At 41.5% G+C, this 19,808-nt stretch overlaps 2 protein-coding genes across 2 annotated transcripts in view; both read right to left on the bottom strand.

Moving 5' to 3' along the window:
* Positions 1-1,606: 1,606 nt before the first annotated feature.
* Positions 1,607-13,693, bottom strand: LOC120025072 (neuropilin and tolloid-like protein 2; the record flags this gene model as incomplete). The annotated part of the gene is made up of 8 exons (XM_038969507.1): positions 1,607-3,216; positions 3,339-3,452; positions 9,886-10,114; positions 10,757-10,884; positions 11,189-11,236; positions 11,551-11,799; positions 13,323-13,469; positions 13,621-13,693. Coding segments are annotated over 8 exons (1,653 nt in total), but the record flags the coding sequence as incomplete, so codon positions are not given.
* Positions 13,694-17,277: 3,584 nt separating this feature from the next.
* Positions 17,278-19,808, bottom strand: part of LOC120024953 (T-cell immunomodulatory protein-like) — a 119,760-nt gene continuing 117,229 nt past the window's right edge. The window contains exon 18 of the mRNA XM_038969341.1: positions 17,278-18,667. Coding sequence (XP_038825269.1) covers positions 18,608-18,667 — 60 coding nt within the window. The 3' untranslated portion in view covers positions 17,278-18,607. The remainder of the gene's footprint in view (positions 18,668-19,808) is intronic.

Here is a 19,808-nt window from a genome sequence, read left to right on the forward strand (position 1 = left end):
GGGTTAAGGCAGTGCTGGAAAATGATGTTGGCCACACAAAATATTGACACTTTGGGCCCAATTTGGACATTTTCACTTAGGGGTGTACTCACTTTTGTTGCCAGCGGTTTAGACATGAATGGCTGTGTGTTGAGTTATTTTGAGGGGACAGCAAATTTACACTGTTATACAAGCTGTACACTCACTACTTTACATTGTAGCAAAGTGTCATGTCTTCAGTGTTGTCACATGAAAAGATATACTCAAATATTTACATAAATGTGAGGGGTGTACTCACTTTTGTGATATACTGTATATACAGTACAAAATCCATGTGTATGTGTGTATGCTATTTTGTGTGTGTGTGTGAATGCATTTATCTGTTTTTTAAATCAAATTTTACTGTTTGCATGAGTTACTTGATTTTGACTAGAGTTCCATGTAGTCATGGCTCTATTTAGTACTGTGCGCCTTCTGGACTTGGGGACTGTGAAGAGACCTCTTGTGGCATGTCTCTAAGATGAAACTAAGATGAAACTTTGACAAAATCACAACCACACACATACAAGCTCGCACATGCACTTATAGACACACAGTATTTGCACAGTCTGTATATTTCTGTATGTGCTTCAGGAGTCATTTGTCCTCTCTTGGTTGACACCTTCTACCATATCTTTACATCTAGGCATACAGAATCATATCATTGGGTCTAGGAATATTGGTAGGAATATGTTGGTATGTTGCTAGGAATATGAACTGTATCGTATCCATGAGGTGTTGTAATGGCTGGAACCTGGGACAAAAGGACACTTGAGTACACATAACTTTGTGACTGATAATTTGAGTATTAGATTACTATGGGTCTATTTCAATTTAGGCAGATTGAGAATTACCAGCAACACAACACCCTCTGTTGACCTCTGTGACTATGTTCATAGATGATTTTTGTGTGTTTCTGAGGGCTCCATTGTAGCTTCAGACCCCATTGGTACTTGTGGCACTCTGTGTCTGTCCTCTGCCTTAAGACGGATGAAGCCCTAAGCGCTCTCGTATTGTCTAATGCAACATGACAGCAGAGAGAGGTGTGGATGTTGGGTGGTGGAGAGAGAGATTCGGCTTCTATGACTGATGTCTGTCTCCGTGTTTTGTGTGTCTCATCTAACAATGGTGTTGCAGTAAATTAAGTGAAATAAGATGTAATTGACATTGATTACTACAGACACTAATGGACATAAGATCCTATACACTGCATGCTACAGAGTTAATTTTGATTGAAGAGGAATTTTAAAAGGTCCGGTTGCACAAAACTCAGTCAAACAAATGTTTTATTACATCGGTTCTATGTATAATATAATCATATAAATACATTTTTATAGGACTGAGCAGAGTAAATTATGGTAATTAACTACAATATACATAATATGAATTGGAGACTAATTTTAAATTATTCTAAAATGGCTAAGAATACTATGTATTTGTACACATCAACAAAACAAAAACTTCAGGGTATTTTCAGTATTTGCAATTCCCATGCTGTTTCATTAAGTTGTGGGGTTTTGGTATTTTTTATTATGCAGAGCAACTCTTAGTGTTTTCTTACAAAATGAAAGGCAGACACAGGTAAGTGAGTAAGGTCTCTTTTAATGAAACAATGAAATCCTACAACCAGTGATTGAAATAATAAATGGTGGCCCATGTCTGTCTGTTTTAAACATCAGATCAGAAGACAAAATCTCATCTGTGTAGTCCTTATTCCACCATTCAGGTATATCAACGTTGCTGAATTAAAAGTTGCTAGTCTATTTAGGCTACTTTCTCACATCACTCTGAATTTATCATCAACTCCCGAATGACCCTTTTATCTATCATTTAAAAAGTACATGGAAACTCAACCCTGTACCAGGTGTGTTTGTGTGGGCATCCCAATCCCTTTATAGATTCCCCCTGTTTTATACTCTCTGGGTTCACCACCATAGTCCGAATCTGAACTCAAAATCCCCAAATGGAACCAAAATGTTAAAAAGCACACAGAAAACACATCTATTCCTCTGTCTAGATATCCTACATGAAAATCTGCCACTTCTGAATGTATATTTACTGTGTTCCCTCAAGACATAGAATATTCGTTGGGGCCTCAAGACATAGAATATTCGTTGGGGCTCTGGATGTGTGTGTGGTAATCATAACCTGCATCACATCATTGTCATCATATATGCACATTTTTATCAAATCAAACAATATCAAATGAATGGGTTAAAAGCAACAACATGAAGCTTGATACTCTGGTTTTAATATACAGTACATAGATGAAAATAAAGACGAAAATAAGTTATGAGAAGCATAATATATGTGCTTGACATGTGAATGAATGTAAATACAGTAAACAGTCAAGTCATTTTCATCTGACTCTGTTTCTCTGTGTGGCAGTGTCACGTTATTTTGAGCATACAGGGGAAAGGCTGAATCTGCATGCGAAAGTCCTCCCTATTAAACTGATCAAAAGAAGGAAAACCAGAAAATAAACTTGAGTAAGGTTCCTCTCCTCTTTTTCTTCCCCCTCTTCCATCTTCACCTAGAAGTCCATGGACATTGAGCGCTGCTGGGGGTCGACGATGCTGGTGTTATTGCGGCCCCCGTTGCGGGAGCTGAGGGTGCCACAGCCTCCTGGCCCAGCACTTGGCCCGGCCGCTCCGCCGCGGACGTAGATCTCACAGGGGATCTCCTCCATGACGCGGTCTTCAATGACCTTCTCGGCGCAATCGTGAGTCTGTTTGTAGCCGTAGCAGCTTTTCTTATAGGTGCTGTTAAAGGTCTTCATGGGCGGGGGCTTGGAGAAGTCGTTGTGGTAGGAGAGCTCCATGGAGCTGAGGGTGGTGCGGCTCTGCTTCATGCTGCCCCCCGAGGCCTGCAAGCCACAATGGTGCTCGTGGACACAGCGCGACGTGGTGGAGGAGCGGCGCAGCTTGTGGTAGCTCTCCAGCTCCTCTGATAGGTCGGCCAGGTCAGAGGAGATCTCCTTGTCACGGAGGGAGAAGAGCTCGTAGTGGGGAGGGTCAAAGACTTCCTGGAAGCCAGCCTTGTTGAAGACTGGCCGGCGTGCTACCAACTTCTTCCTGGGCTGCTTCATCTGGACCAGGATGGAGATGATGAGTAGGACTAAAACAACGCCTGAGGACACGCCGATCACCATGCCGTGGGTATTAGTGATCTGATGGAACAGGCCATTGGATTTCTTCTCTGTGAAGCGGAAAAAAACAGTAAGTCTACTATAATGGTTTGGTTGTCGCAAGTCAATTTACCACGTGATAAAAGTACTAAATGATTAAAAGTATACAATAGGAAATTAAATTTTCACTCACCCTTACAATGGTTCTCATCCCAGGGGTAGACACAGTTCTGAACCCCATTACACACCAAGGAGTTATTGATGCACATGTTGCTATGGCAAAAAAATGTGTTGCTATTGCATGGGGCTGAAACAAGACAAGGTAAAGTTATTAAAGATGAAAACTACTGCAATAAACGCTAGATGTCTGCAACTTGAAACCATACATCATCATTTACAGCTTGCATGACATGATCGGCAATTGAAATGGCTGCTTCTCCTAGCAACCATGCAGAGTGAAAAAAAACAGCGTAGAGTATGGAGTGCAGCAAATCAATTTAGACGGCCATCACGAGGCACAGATGGCCAGGCGCGCTGAGACTCCTGACTAAACTAGCTCTTACAAGGCTAGTCACGAGACAGCCAAGAAGGCTGGTAAATTAAATGTGGCTGCTGGGCCCAGGAGATGGATGTGCGAGGCTGGTTCTGTGGGTCCTAACAGGATGCCCCCCCGCCACACATTCCCCACCCCCCCCCACCCCCCGCCGCTCCTCTCCCACCATTCTAGATCAGAGATCTGAGCAGCTTGCCATCCCAAATCCCCCCCCCCCCCCCCACACCTCAAACCCCAATCAGACAGTACTACAGAAAGGTAGACACAAGCCCCCACCAGGTCCCACCGCACCCCTGACACATACACGCTGTTTAGGGCCTGTTGCCGAGCACCAAACCATTCCCCTCCACTGCCGCGAGGCTAAGCAGTTCTGACAGCGGGATGAAGGGGTCATAACACGCCTTCGTCTCCCGTTGAGTGCCTAGAGTTCCCCTGACTATGCGCTCACTTCCAAACTGATTAGACATCTCTCGCCTTCAAAAAGCTTGTTCTCTCTCTGGGTGTCAGTGCTGGTTCGTGTTCCCCATCTTCACAGTTCCCCTTGAGAGAGCCCAGAACCACAGAGGTAATGAAAATGATGATGCACAGTACTCTCTCTGCGTGTCAATGGTGTTCTGAGATGGATAAGGACTAAAATATCCAAGGTGATGGTCCAGGTAAAAGTGCCTTGACTGATTACTAAGATGAATGTCTCTGTTTTGTCCTTTAATTGAACCCCGGTCTATGACATTGGGACAACATGAATTTGAAATGCAAGACAAACACTATGAAAAATGTGATCTTTTTTAATATGCATCAGAATGTTTAAGAGCTCTCTTAAAAAACATCTCTGTTGAATTTAAAAGGTAATGAAGTGCTGCGTGATGGGAATAAAAAAACGATATCCAAAATGAATACAGGAATTAATATATCTCTGATTATTCAGGCATTTAGTTAAACTATTACAGTGTGGTGGAGGAACAACTGAAGAGATTATTTCCAAAGTGCTATATCGACTAATTCTTCACATTAGTGTTTTTTCATGAGAAATTAATGGTTATGGGTGCCTATGTGTGTGTAAAATATTACTCTTCTCAGAATTTTAATTAATAGATTTGAGATGTTTATTAAAATGGGTTGTGTTGCAAAACACTATATATCCATTGTTTAGCTGGAATGGAATGTTTGTATCCTGTATATTTAACATATCAATTAAACCCATCATAAATCGAACCTAATGCTATAATGCTAATGTTTGGTTAGTGTTAGGCCTTGTTCCACAGGGCACCCAAGTCCCTATATAGTGCACTACTTTTGACCAAAGCCCAAATCTCATATTACTGTTTTATATACACTACCGTTCAAAAGTTTGGGGCCACTTAGAAATGTCCTTGTTTTTGAAAGAAAAGCAATTTTTTTGGTCCATTAAAATAACATAAAATTGATCAGAAATACAACACGAGCAATAGACATTATACCGGTAGAAATCTGTCCTTTGGTTTGATGAGTCCAAATTTGAGATTTTTGGTTCCAACCGCCCTGTCTTTGTGAGACGCAGAGTAGATGAACGGATGATCTCCGCATGTGTGGTTCCCAACGTGAAGCATGAAGGAGGAGGTGTGACGGTGCTTCTCTGGTGACACTGTCTGTGATTTATTTAGAATTCAAGGCACATTTAACCAGCATGGCTACCACATAATTCTGCAGTGATACGCCATCCCATCTGGTTTGCGCTTAGTGAGACTATAATTTTTTTTTCAACAGGACAATGACCCAAAACACACCTCCAGGCTATGTAAGGGCTATTTTACCAAGAAGGAGCGTGATGGAGTGCTGCATCAGATGACATGGCCTCCACAATTCCCCGACATCTAACAAATTGAAATGGTTTGGGATGAGTTGGACTGCAGAGTGAAGGAAAAGCAGCCAACAAGTGCTCAGCATATGAGGGAACTCCTTCAAGACTGTTGGAAAAGCATTCCAGGTGAAGCTGGTTGAGAGAATGCCAAGAGTGTGCAAAGCTGTCATCAAGCCAAAGGGTGGCTACTTTGAAGAATCTAAAATATATTTTGATGTGTTTAACACTTTTTTGGTTACTACATGATTCCATATGTGTTAAATTAATAATTTTGATGTCTTCACTATTATTCTACAATGTAGAAAATAGTAAAAATAAAGTGGTACTGTAGGTGTGTCCAGACTTTTGACTGGTACTGTATGTTTATTATATACAGTTTAAGTCTGAAGTTTACATACCTTAGCCAAATGCATTTAAACTCAGTTTCACAACTCCTGACATTTAATCCTAGTAAAAAATTCCCTGTCCTAGGTCAGTTAGGATAACCACTTTATTTTAAGAATGTGAAATGTCAGAATAATAGTAGAGAGAATGATTTATTTCAGCTTTTATTTCTTTCATCACATTCCCAGTGGGTCAGAAGTTTACTTTTAGAATTTTACAATTAGTATTTGGTAGCATTGCCTTTTAATTGTTTAACTGGGATCAAACATTTTGGGTAGCCTTCCACAAGCTTCCCACAATAAGTTGGGTGAATTTTGGCCCATTCCTCCTGACAGAGCTGGTGTCACTGAGTCAGGTTTGTAGGCCTCCTTGCTCGCACACGCTTTTTCCAGTTCTGCCCACACATTTTCTATAGGATTGAGGTCAGGGCTTTGTGATGGCCACTCCAATACCTTGACTTTGTTGTCCTTAAGCCATTTTGCCACAACTTTGGAAGTATGCTTGGGGTCATTGTCCATTTGGAAGACCCATTTGCGACCAAGCTTTAACTTCCTGACTGATGTCTTGAGATGTTGCTTCAATATATCCACATCATTTTCCATCCTCATGATGCCATCTATTTTGTGACATGCACCAGTCCCTCTTGCAGCAAAGCACCCCCAAAACATGATGCTGCCACCCCCGTGCTTCACAGTTGGGATGGTGTTCTTTGGCTTGCAAGCATCCCCCTTTTTCCTCCAAAGATAACGATGGTCATTATGGCCAAACAGTTCTATTTTTGTATCATCAGACCAGAGGACATTTCTCCAAAAAGTACGATCTTTGTCCCCGTGTGCAGTTGCAAACCGTAGTCTGGCTTTTTTATGGCGATTTTGGAGCAGTGCTGAGCGGCCTTTCAGGTTATGTCGATATCGGACTCGTTTTACTGTGGATATAGATACTTTTGTATCCATTTCCTCCAGCATCTTCACAAGGTCCTTTGCTGTTTTGGGATTGATTTGCACTTTTCGCACCAAAGTACGTTCATCGCTAGGAGACAGAATGCGTCTTCCTGAGCGGTATGACAGCTGCGTGGTCCCATGGTGTTTATACAGATGAACATGGTACCTTCAGGCATTTGGAAATTGCTCCCAAGGATTAACCAGACTTGTGGAGGTCTACAATTATTTTAAGAGGTCTTGGCTGATTTCTTTTGATTTTCCCATGATGTCAAGCAAAGAGGCACTGAGTTTGAAGTTAGGCCTTGAAATACATCCACAGGTACACCTCCAATTGACTCAAATGATGTCAATTTTCAAAATAGCCTCCAACACTACTCAACAAATTGGATGCAGTCTATCACAGTGCCATCCGTTTTGTCACCAAAGCCCCATATACTACCCACCACTGCGACCTGTAAGCTCTCGTTGGCTGGCCCTCACTTCATACTCGACACCAAACCCACTGGCTCCAGGTCATCTACAAGTCTCTACTAGGTAAAGCCCCGCCTTATCTCAGCTCACTGGTCACCATAGCAGCACCCACCCGTAGCACGTGCTCCAGCAGGTATATCTCACTGGTCACCCCCAAAGCTAATTCTTCCTTTGGCCGCCTTTCCTTCCAGTTCTCTGCTGCCAATGACTGGAACAAACTGCAAAAATCACTGAAGCTGGAGACACATATCTCCCTCATCAGCTTTAAGCACCAGCTGTCAGAACAGCTCACAGATCACTGCACCTGTACATAGCCCATCTGTAAATAGCCCATCCAACTACCTCATCCCCATACTGTATTTATTTATCTTGCACCTTTGCACCTTTGCACCCCAGTATCTCTACTTGCACATTCATCTTCTGCACATCTACCATTCCAGTGTTTAATTGCTATATTGTAACTACTTTGCCACCATGGCCTATTTATTGCCTTACCTCCCTTATCCTACCTCATTTGCACATACTGTATATAGACCTTTTCTACTCTATTATTGACTATATGTTTGTCTTACTCCATGTGTAACTCTGTGTTGTTGTACGTGTCAAACTGCTTTGCTTTATCTTGGCCAGGTCGCAGTTGCAAATGAGAACTTGTTCTCAACTAGCCTACCTGGTTAAATAAAGGTGAAATAAATAAAAAATATATATATATTTAGATTTTCCCATGATGTCAAGCAAAGAGGCAATGAGTTTGAAGGTAGGCCTTGAAATACATCCACAGGTACACTTCCAATTGACTCAAATGATGTCAATTAGCCTATCAGAAGCTTCTAAAGCCATGATATAATTTTCTGGAATTTTCCAAGCTGTTTAAAGGCACAGTCAACTTAGTGTATGTAAACTTCTGACCCACTGGAATTGTGATACAGTGAATTATAAGTGAAATAATCTGTCTGTAAACAATTGTTGGAAAAATTACTTGTGTCATGCACAAAGTAGATGTCCTAACCGACTTGCCAAAACTATAGTTTGTTAACAAGAAATTTGTGGAGTGGTTGAAAAACAAGTTTTAATGACTCCAACCTAAGTGTATGTAAACTTCCGACTTCAACTGTGTATGTATATACACACACACACACACATACATACATATATATCATTTTTGAAAATAATGTCACAAATGTATCATTTGTACACACCAATTTATTTCAGAAGTTCTGAAGCCCTTTACACTCATACCCGTTTACGGGTTGAGAATGGCAGATTTGGACACTGATAAGCACCTAAATTAGAACGCAGTGGCTGTACAGTAACATGCTATGTTTAACTTCAGAGGTCCGGCTCTGCGCTTCACAGTGCTGTATGGGTTTTGACTGACAGTCGTTCTGAACTTGAGCACTGCACGCGACAAGAAGTCTCCCTCATCCTTCCCGCTAATTGGGCAACTTTTGCACATTTTTGTTGTCTGAGTGAGGAAAATGCGATCAATTAAGATGACCAATGTATTTTGAAAGATTAGACGCTGAGGATTACAATAAATACAGCTATGATGTCATACAAACATGGCAAACACCTGAGTCCAAATGTGCACTTGACATTTCCATATCATAACACTCATGTCATATATAGTGTCAACATTCATGATCTTTATGTTTGATGTACAGTTACTAGGTGACATGGTGTCATACTCTGGGTTGTTCTGAACAGAATGAGCTCATGTTTGTCTATTGTGAAGAACATTTGCCGCAGAACACGCACCTAAATGCACTCAGGACTCCTTTATACACGCACCAAAATTACTATCTGTTTCTCTGAATTTCCTTGTGAAAGCCTAAGAAACATTTAAATATAGCCCTATCCATGTAGGCCACGAGTGTAAAGGGTTAAACAAACAAAAAAAAGAACATTTACTAACATTTCTGAAAATGGATATCGTGTTTTGGAATAAAAGTCTTCAACTGTTTCTTCCGTGGAAATGTTCTGTAATTTACATACAACCTTTGAACCACATCTGATGCTTTATGCAGTGATTCTGATAATGACATAATAATAATGACAAATGAGTCAGCTTTTCCATTCCTCAATGGAAGATAAATCCCATTTGTCCATTGTGAATGATGACCCATAATTATGGCCAGTACAAGCATATCAATAACTTGTCATTTTCTTTGAGGTACTCAGCAAAGACGGGGGAAAAGAATTTGCAATATCACTGCTTAGTATGCCACTTTAATTAACTTTCCATTTCTAAAATGAGAGTTCAATGTCAGTCAGTTGTTTACTATTCAGAGGATGTGACGTCGTCAATAAATCAAGAAGAATCATGGGCAGTTGGCCTCATCTATCTCTTCCAACCTTTCATAAATCTGCTGTGTGTCTGGAGAAAATACTGACCACTAAATTGTGAGAATAAAAAAATAAGGAGACAAGAGGACCTGCCAATTGATAAAGTACCCAGACTGATCGTAATTATTTATCTCCAAATTAACTCTTGATTTAGATGGCCCACAATAACCGCAAGTAAGATTTTTGATGAATGAAGGAGAACACTCACGGTCGACAAATGAGGTGAAGAGCATCTGGAAGCGGCTGAGTCGGCTCTTCTCGTCGGCCCACATCCTCACCACTCCCACCCCGTTGGTTAGCATGACGTCATTAGCCACGGTGCTGCAGAACTTGGCCTTTAGGTTTTCGATGGCACTGCTGCCGTCGTACACTGCCACAAAGTTCTTGTTGCACTCGTTGGAGTGCTCCATCTGGTATTCCAGGAAGCGAATGAAAATCTACAGCCAGAAATCGCCACGTTACAACACAGAACCATGGCTACTCTGCTGCCATTCAGAAAGAAATGAAACCCAAATTAAGTGAAAATTGAAGCATTTATAAAGGGATATTGGTACTGAAGGATAATAGACTCATACTCATCCTGGTAGGCTTAGCGCAATTGTACAGCACACAACCACCGGGAATCATTGACATCAGATGAATAGTTGTAGAACTAAATCTTTTGAGCACAAGATTTATGCTTGGCCCCCTAATAGGCTCTAATCTTAACATTCTGTCAATACCAAAGCTGTCTCTGTATCGTTCTAGAGAGCACATTGTGAATTCAGCCCGGAACAATCCAGCCTCTTTAGCACATTTGAACTCGTAAGACTGCAGACATCAAGTGACTGCTTTTAGCTTCATTCCCAGTACTGCCGATTCTATTTTCTGCGTTATTGGCCTAATACCTGCTGCCCTGGTTATGCTACTGCTAATTTTGTTTCCACAGCAGAGAGAGGGTCAGGGGACTGGTGTGTCTTACTCCCAGTCTCCTGTGTTCTAATCAATGGGTGTGTTTCCAGTGGCTGGACCTCTGCCGTGAGTGACGTGATGACCCATTTAGCCACTGGAGAGAAGGAGCGGGGCAACAAGATGTTCACCTTGGACTGAGGAGGAGCGCGGATGGTCCAGATACAGTCCAGAGCATCACCAGTCTTAATCTTATCCTCCTCTTCTACCTGACTGGAGCGGATAACACCATCATAGCCACCAACCTCAAACTGACAATCTGAGAAGAGAGAAAGGTGGAGGACAGGGGAAGGGGGTTATGGATAAGAGAAGGATTGCAGAAGAAGGAAAGGTGAGCATAAGGGAAGAGATAGAAAAACGTGAACAAAGAAACAAGAGAGATGTTAGAGAGGGAGAGAGAGAGAGAGAGAGAGAGAGAGAGAGAGGAGAGAGGAGAGAGAAAGGAGAAAGAGATGTGTCTCTGTGTGTGAGAGAGCATGTGTCAGTGAAAGATAGCACCCAGTAAGCTTTAGAGCACAGAGCTCTTCAAATCGGACAAACCGGTGAAATATTGAAGCGCTTACCTGGAATCGGGTTTAACAGTCCACCCACGTGCAGATGAAAATCTGGGTCTGAAATTATAAACAGAAAAGCACATAAGTCTTGATCCACAGAGCTGGAATTAATGAGTAAAGAAAAGTGATAAGATCCCATTGAAGGAAGTCAGATAAACTGGGGAAGACCATTGGGAGCTAATATCTGTGACCCGATGTGAGACGCTGATTTCAGTGTCTAAGTATATACACAATTGGATGGTAACAAACAAGTAAAATGAGGCCTTTGACAGTGAATCTGTGGATGTGCTGTAGTCCTTATTATCCACACCTGTGACTGTGTATGTAATGAGGATATGCCCAGTAGGCTAGCTCTAACTGAGAACGTGTACCTGCTATAAAGGTGTATTTGATACGGAACCCAACACCCTCCAGCTCCTCGTCGCTGGTGAACTTGATCCACATGAAACGGCCCGTGGAGGTGACCAGGCCTGGGTTCTTCGACCCACAGAAGCGGTCGATGATCGGTGAGAAGCCGAACGGACCGTCCCGTACCTCGATGTGATCAAACCGGCACTCGAAGGAGGGCTCCATGTAGTAGTTCTTATCAAAGGCCAACTGGATTCTTTGACGTGGGAGAGCTGGAGGAGGTGAGAGAGGAAGAGGAGGAGGGGTGTGTTGGGCTTTGTTTTTGCTAAAAGGCTTTGCTCCATGGACTGTGTTTACCAGTACAGCAGGGACTCAGTCTGCACACAAACTTGTTTAAAAATCTGGTAACAGCTAAACTCCTGTTTTCTACTCATATGCACAGCCAGTTTATGGACGCCTGCATAAATACACAAAGGTAGCCAAGCTTAGTGCTCGATTCAATCCATATTGCCGAAGTTCAGCCCTTACACTAATGCACATGTGCTGATGCATACATACAGGACTTGGCACGACTTGACATGTCGGCATGTTTCCTTGCAGGTTCTGAACCAAAACACAAAACTTCAACCATACATTTGAGTTTCGAAGTTCATGTCCTGTAAATCACACCCCACATGACTGGCTCAAGTAGCCTCCCAGAATCAACATGACGACCACTTGCACATACCATTTTTATTAAAAGCTAGCTAATTCCTGTCTTCATAGATGAATTACATATGCATCAGACTGCCTGCAATGCTAAAATGTCAAACGGTAGGAAAATTGATAAGAGCGGGTAATGCCTTTGAACTGAAACAAATGATACCACCATTTAAATGACGATGTCACAGCTCAGACACACACGTAAAGACAAATCATGTCACTAGCTCGCCCACACTGACACAAACCATGTCACCGCCGGCACACACACACCGAAACAAATTAGCTGTACTTCCAAGGTATGTGGGAAGCAGTAATGCCACTATTTTAAACAGGAATAAATGACGGAAGCCTACCGTACAGATTTAGCCAAACCGGCAGTACTGTTATCAGAACACTAAATCACATGTATATTTCCCTTGGTAAGGACTAGAAACAAGAGCTCTCAGTTAAAAGTAGCTACATACATACCACATATAGCTTAGCTGGATAACTCAATACAACAGACTGAAACAATCAAATAAATACACAAATCGCTAACCAAGAGTCCCATCATCTGAGAGACAAGTCTCTGGAATGCAGTCAACAAGCCATAAATTGTGAAATATAAACCAGGTTGACTGACATGTCTGACTGATCAGTATTGAGTGACTCACCCTCCTATGACCTTTGGAGATGAGCGATACCATTCATTATTGGGTTTGAGTCATGATGATCTCGGAGAATTGGCGTCGTTTAGCCCTGCTCATTGTACATGCACATTGATCATTTGGATTGTCAATGCCGTTTTGTCAAGGTAGGTTCTATGGCTATGCTAGTTGATGTCTCCACAGGGGGAGCCCTTGAGCTTCACTAAGTCTTCAATTTATCTCCGACTGACGAAATCACACTATCAGTTCCTGCAGCCTACTTCGACTGGACTGAGTTTTACCATAAAAATATAGGTTTTGGACTTTTGGATGACATGACTCTGATAAGACGCATATAGTGACTTACAGGCTGTTAAAATTGCGACAAACCAATAAGCAGCTGTTATCCAGGTTCTAAGGCATTGCTGAGGCCATTTTCGTTTGAGCGGGCAGAAACGGACATGTACCTTCCAAGATGTAAACACACTCCTTGTTAGGGGGGTATGTGTTGGGGTAGTTGGGGGACGTGAAGACTCCCCCGTTGATGTTGCGGACCCAGGTGCCACATTCGTTAAGATTCTGAGGGGGACTGCCTTCATTCTGAGAAAAGGACTCTGAGAAAAGACAGTGAAGAGAATCAAGACCATGTTTGAATTGGGATATGTATGGGATTAGATCAATTTGTTGTGCTGCTGCCAGTGAACATGTTTTATGTGCAACAACGTGACCAATTATTCCCCCATAATATGACAACAGGAGACGCACCTTTAGTTCTCTGTGCCAGAGCAAATCCCTCTTCTATCAGAATAAGGAGTACCCAGGCTGCAAAGGAAAAACATTCCAATGTCAATGATTTGCACCGTTATTTTTCACAAAAGGACAATCTAATACGGGTGGAACAGGTAAAAACAATTTAATCAAAGTGTTGAAATAATAGGCAAACACACTAGCTCACACACACACCTCATTAAAAAGCAATTACGTGAAGCTTGAAATCAGCTAGTTAAGATAGGAAATAGTAATTACCAGTTTAAATGAGAAACATGCCTTCTATTCTGTTGGGTGAAATAATTATAAACCTTTTTTGTTGTTGTTGTTACAAAATGGTGTATGTGTGATTATTGGAACAGCGGTGGTGCAGGAGCTATACCGGGCATCATTAAGAACTATAGCCTTACTTATATCCATCATAACCTAACATAACCGTGCACGCAAGCACACACACACAGTGAAAGAGCCAATGATCTACGACATTGACAGTAACATATAGTTAAGATGCATCTTGCAATTGATCTGTACGATGTACAACAATACTTGACAGAATATTGATCCTTGGGTCTTGTAGATGTATCCCTGCCATTGTATTTCATAGGTTGTGCCATTGAAAGCTTATCTAAAAAGCATCTTATCGGAGCCAAGACATATCACAGCCAAAAGTCTGAAGCTAAACTCGATGCCTAAAGAGCTCTCTCCTCCATACCATGTACAGCTAAATAAAGAAGGCTGTATATCTGTGTATGTGTTATCATATTGTCCTCCGATGGCGTGTCAGGGAGCACTCATTGGTTGGCTCACATCATCACGCCTATCAGAGCATCCGCCAACCCTTCAGCCTCCTGTCCTGAATGAAGACAGAACCAGAACAAATGGGATAAGGCTCACAGGCGTGATGCCATAATGAGAGACAGGCATCCGGAGGCAGCAGCACCAGCACTGCACTGTGTATTATATCTGTGCTAAAACTGCCCGCAGTACCCCTGTGCACATTTCAGCCCACGACACTACTGTCTTCTCCAGATAAGCCCGATGTAGGTTTACCCCCAACAGATTTTAATACACTGCGCTATATCACATTAAACCATGAGCGAGAGCCTGACTGATGCATAATGAAACATGGATTGACTATAGCCACCCAGGCTTGCAAAAAGAAATCAGACAGCATGTTCTCTACTATACACACATCCATGCGCACATACACACACACACCCTCTCTCTTCCCAGCCTTGATACGCTGAAGGCCAAAAGGCCACACTGCACACACACACACACACACACACTTTTCCATGCACGGCCTGACTATGAGGCTATTCACATAGATTTGCCCTTTCCGGATCCTACTCCACTATGGGGGACCACTGAAAGAACATAACTACCTCTTAAAAGCAGTCTATGGCAGACATCCATTGTAGAACACAGTTGGTTCAAACAGCTTTGAATGGACCTGAAAGTCTGAATTGAAAAGGTTGAATGCCTTTACAAGATAGCCTACACTACTGGAAGAACATGAGTGGGAGAGCATTGTAAATACAAATGGATGGCCTACCACATTGCTTGGTTAAATTAACCCAAAAAGCATAGATATGGCCTCTTTGGATGTTTGCTGATGCATTTTGATCCTGCAATTATATTACAAAATAAAACATGGGGCTATACAGAGTTAGAACGCTACAGTCATTTGTTGATAATTCTAAGACTAGACTTTGTGCCTTTCGCGACTGAAATAGCCCAGTCCTACTGAAGTGTACTCAACATGATTTTCTCCCCCTCGGTGATAAGATTCAGTGCAGTTTACAGGCTAGGTGTGTTAAACAATAGTTGGCAGTCCCTTTAATAATAGGCCTAGAGTACAGTACAAAACACAATGATTTCACAGCAGAATATCGTGTTTTAAAATGAGCTGTAAACCGCTGCCGTGGCCTTGTCCCAGATGTGGCGCGAATCAGCAGGAGCTGTCACTTCAGCTAAAACATGGCGATTTTGGCGAGGAGTTTTTTTAACTCCTAAATACATTAGGCTATTTGCTTTTACCATTTGTATTCATTACACATGACTTGAGATGTTCGGGATGTCTCATGGTCTGACAAACACCGCTCTAGCTCTGTCACCTTTTACCACAGACGCAGAAGTGTTACACATGTGGATTGAGACGCATCCAATGCAAAAAAAAAAAAACACATCTAGTTTAAATTGACCGATTTTTTTTTACAATTTGGATTTTCTTTATGCTAATTAGATTTCCGCGGTGGCGCCGACATCGACCTTAGGCGTTAATAGAAAAGTAGCCTAAATTGGAATGCATTCTTCCGGATTGTGTAGCCTTGTGCAAAGATCACATCTTTATAAATTAGGATATTAGCACGTTTCAAAGATGACCCCTTGCAGTAGTCTAAAAAGCTAATATAACTGAATAGAAGTAAACCTGCAGGTGGCGATGCCATTCAGGGATTTAGGCTTCTTGCAAACATGCAGAACGCAATAAAACAACTTGGCGCAAGAAAAAATACAACGGGAGACATTTGGTAAGGGTGAGTTTCGTCTATATTGCAGAAGAATATGGGATGAATTATATCACAGCCGATGCGAGTGATTAATAGCCTTTTGTATCATATCAGTGGTCCTTAATACGATCCAAAAGCGCTCGATGCCCAGTAAAACTCACCTCTGTGCATTTCCTCTCCCTGTGTGGTGGTGCCAAATACGTTCTCCTTCTTAAGCTTGGGGAGTTACACGCTTTCTCTCTCCATTTTATGGATCCAAGGCATTGAGTCGCTTTTTATAAAATCCAACTTTTCATTGACCGCCTTAATTCCATAGTCAGAAAGACAATCATCAACTCCGAATTTCCTCTGAGGAAAACAAGCGCTTCTTCTTCAACCACTCCCGATAAGTATTAGATACAACGTTAATTCCATCTAGACAGGTGTCTTGTAGTTCCACATGCAACATATGCTATTATTAAAGTAGGTTGCATTGTCCAGTGAGGTTGAGCAGCAGAGTATCCGAGAGACGCACACAGAGCGGTCTGTGGCTGAACTGAAGTAATGGCACTAAACAAGGCTCATTTAAGCTCCGGGCGATGTTTGCGTGAATGAGCAGCTTGTACGCATGTACCCCATCACCGAGTGTAAATCGGATACGTTCTCTTTCGCTGCGTACAAGTCTCTGCTCTGTTCTTGTTGCATTGAAAGATTATATTGGTAAAATTGAGCAAAGCCATTTATGATATAATACAAAATGAATGGAGCAAGTTACAATGGGGTTATGTGCTTTGCGCAAAAAAAACGGAAAAGTTGACAGCATACAATTAGGATAATATTTACTCAGTAAGTTGTTGCCAAGAGACAATCGCGAAAAAACATCAACAGACAGTAAAACATCAACTGCTATTAAAATGATGGCTACCATTTTATTAGACTACCATTTTACCACAAGTGCCAGATTGCAATACATTATGCTACATGAGCTAAAAAGAACTCAAAACTGTAGGCTATGCCAAGTTGTCACTTCCAATCGTTTCTTTGGTCATCAGCTCACTTGGATAATTCCATTTTTCGGATGGACGTGCCAGTCTATGAAACGATCGGCAAAAGTGAGACGGAAATACATTTAAATGAATTCAAAACAAGTGAGAACCACCACGAATTAAGCACGATAAACACTTTAATTTTCAACCCATCATCCCAGAAACATTCTCAACAGAAATGATCACACTTCAGTTGAACATTTCCGATTACACGCACAATCCACACACAAACACAATCAATTAGACTGATCACTATCAATCATTATTAAAAAAAAAAAAAGTTCAAACCACAGACATGAGATGACACGTTAATTCCAAATGAAATAGAATGATTAATAGAAGAAGCTTTGACATTGGTGATAATATGTATGAGTGCACTTTCTGTTGGTTAAAGAACACACCTATTTCCCCTTGTAAGTAGAAGTAGTTTAAGTGTTATGTGGACCATTCTTCAATTGACCGCCACAGTTTCATTTAGATTTTTAATGAACACAAGTGTTAGGCACTCCAAAAACACACCATGTTTATCATGCGAGACAAACACGATTATTAAGAGTGAGAAAGACTAAAAAGCTAAGGACATGACCAAACCAGAGGGGTCAGTAGTACAGGCCATTCCAAGACCACCGTGAGTGACGGCAGTGGAGAGTGGGAGCGGTCAAACAAGGAGAAGACATTGTGTCCGGTATTTGGAGGGAAATTTGGAAAAAAAGGAGAGGAAAAATACATAATGAACTTGACACATACACTAACCCCTCATTATGGACCATGTACTATGTGCATTATATACAGTAGAGCACAATGGATGCATCCAGTGTAAGTACCCTGTTTGGGTCAGTGGACTCTATGTGTAAGATCTCACTGTAGTAGTAAAACGGGAAACAATAACCTTTGCAGATTGACATACAGGAAGACAATGGACGACGGACATAAATATTCAAGTAGCATTACAATAGCAATGCTTCCCCCAAAACAAACACATCGCTAATGTGTTTTGCAGATCAGGATGACTTGGATTGAACATTTAAACATTATTGCAAAATTCATGACGCGAACTGTTAGTGCCCATTTGACAAGCATACATAATGAGCTGAGCCAAACCATTGAATAAAAAAAGGAAACTGGGATATAACTCAGTGTAATTTCACTCAGTAGTCCTGTTTAGATTTGGGTGCATCCATCATTTTGGCCCTTGAAATGTATAAGGAAATGTGAATTAAAAAAAGAACATTCAAATTCCAACCAAAACTGTGCAAGTATGCCAGAAGTAACCTGTCTGTCTCTTTTACATTTGATAATGTCTAATGGATATATAAACACTTTAAATGGCTCATCGTCAAGAGGCTGAGGGGATCAAATAAATAAACAATTCCATCGACCAGCAAACTTAAATAAAACAGAAAGCTGGCATGACTTTTTTCCCCATGGTCCATCTCTTCCTGTGCTCCTTCACATGGCATCAAAATGGAACCGGTGTGCTTCCTGTCTCTTCTCCCGGTCGTCCGCTTTCTGAAACCCACACAGGGCAATGGTCAGGGGTCATGAGTCAGACCAACACAGACAAGCAGAGTCTAACAGTCAGCGAGAGAAATATATATAGAGAGAAAGATATATATATATATATAGAGAGATATATATATATATATATATATAGAGATATATATATAGAGATAGAGAGATAGAGATATATAGAGAGAGAGCGAGATAGAGATATATATATATAGAGAGAGTGTTAGATAGAGAGATAGAGAGATGTGGGGCTGACACCATTATAGAACTGTAATGAAACCGGCAGACCTACTGAGTGGTCATATGGCTACAATCTGAGACAGGCAATCATTATTACAAGTGTTAATGGGATCTCATTTCAATGTACGATTACGTACCCTCTGCGGATGCATGAGGATCATTCACGTTTATTTTTTTAGCTTTCCCTTGACAACAGGCAGCACATAAAAGGCACGTATGATGAAAAAAAAGGAGAAGCTTAAAAAATGCAGCGGAGATGAAGCTGACAGATTTGTTCTGGAACTACTCGCCATACGACAGACAGTCCTGATGGAGGACACCGACATCTAAGCAGAGAGTCTGTCGGCCGTATCTGTGTTGCTCAGGACTTAAGGGAGCCGACTGTCTTTAGGACTGAGTGTTACTTACACTTGTTCTTATGGCGTGTACACAGAACATGAACATACTGTTATACGCTCCTTAGGTCTCATTCAGTGAGCTGGCTTGTAATCTTGTCAATATTGCTATTTCATTGTGGTGTATGAACATGAAATAATTGAGTGTTCAGGGGATATAATTGTGTCGTTATTCCGTGTGCGATTTCATCAGTGTCATTTATTGAAGGGTCTGAAACCTACTGATTGAATTTGAAGTTCAGTAACACGATAACTTGACCTATTTGAAAGGTCTACTGTATGCAGTAACCTATCCATACTCTGTGCTAAGGCTATGGGGCCTTGAACTAGCATAAAATAAGACCTTTGTCACAATGTATGCATTATGCAACGTGGAGGCATAATGCAGCCTTCACTGTTCCGAAAAACCCTGCATTCTGTTTAAACCCACACAAAATACAAATGGCTCAAACAAACAATGATCGATTCCTCAGGCATGAAACCAAAGTTATCTGACAAGTAAAGAG

The sequence above is a fragment of the Salvelinus namaycush genome, chromosome 30 (assembly GCF_016432855.1).
Source record: "Salvelinus namaycush isolate Seneca chromosome 30, SaNama_1.0, whole genome shotgun sequence".
NCBI classification, from domain to species: domain Eukaryota; kingdom Metazoa; phylum Chordata; class Actinopteri; order Salmoniformes; family Salmonidae; genus Salvelinus; species Salvelinus namaycush.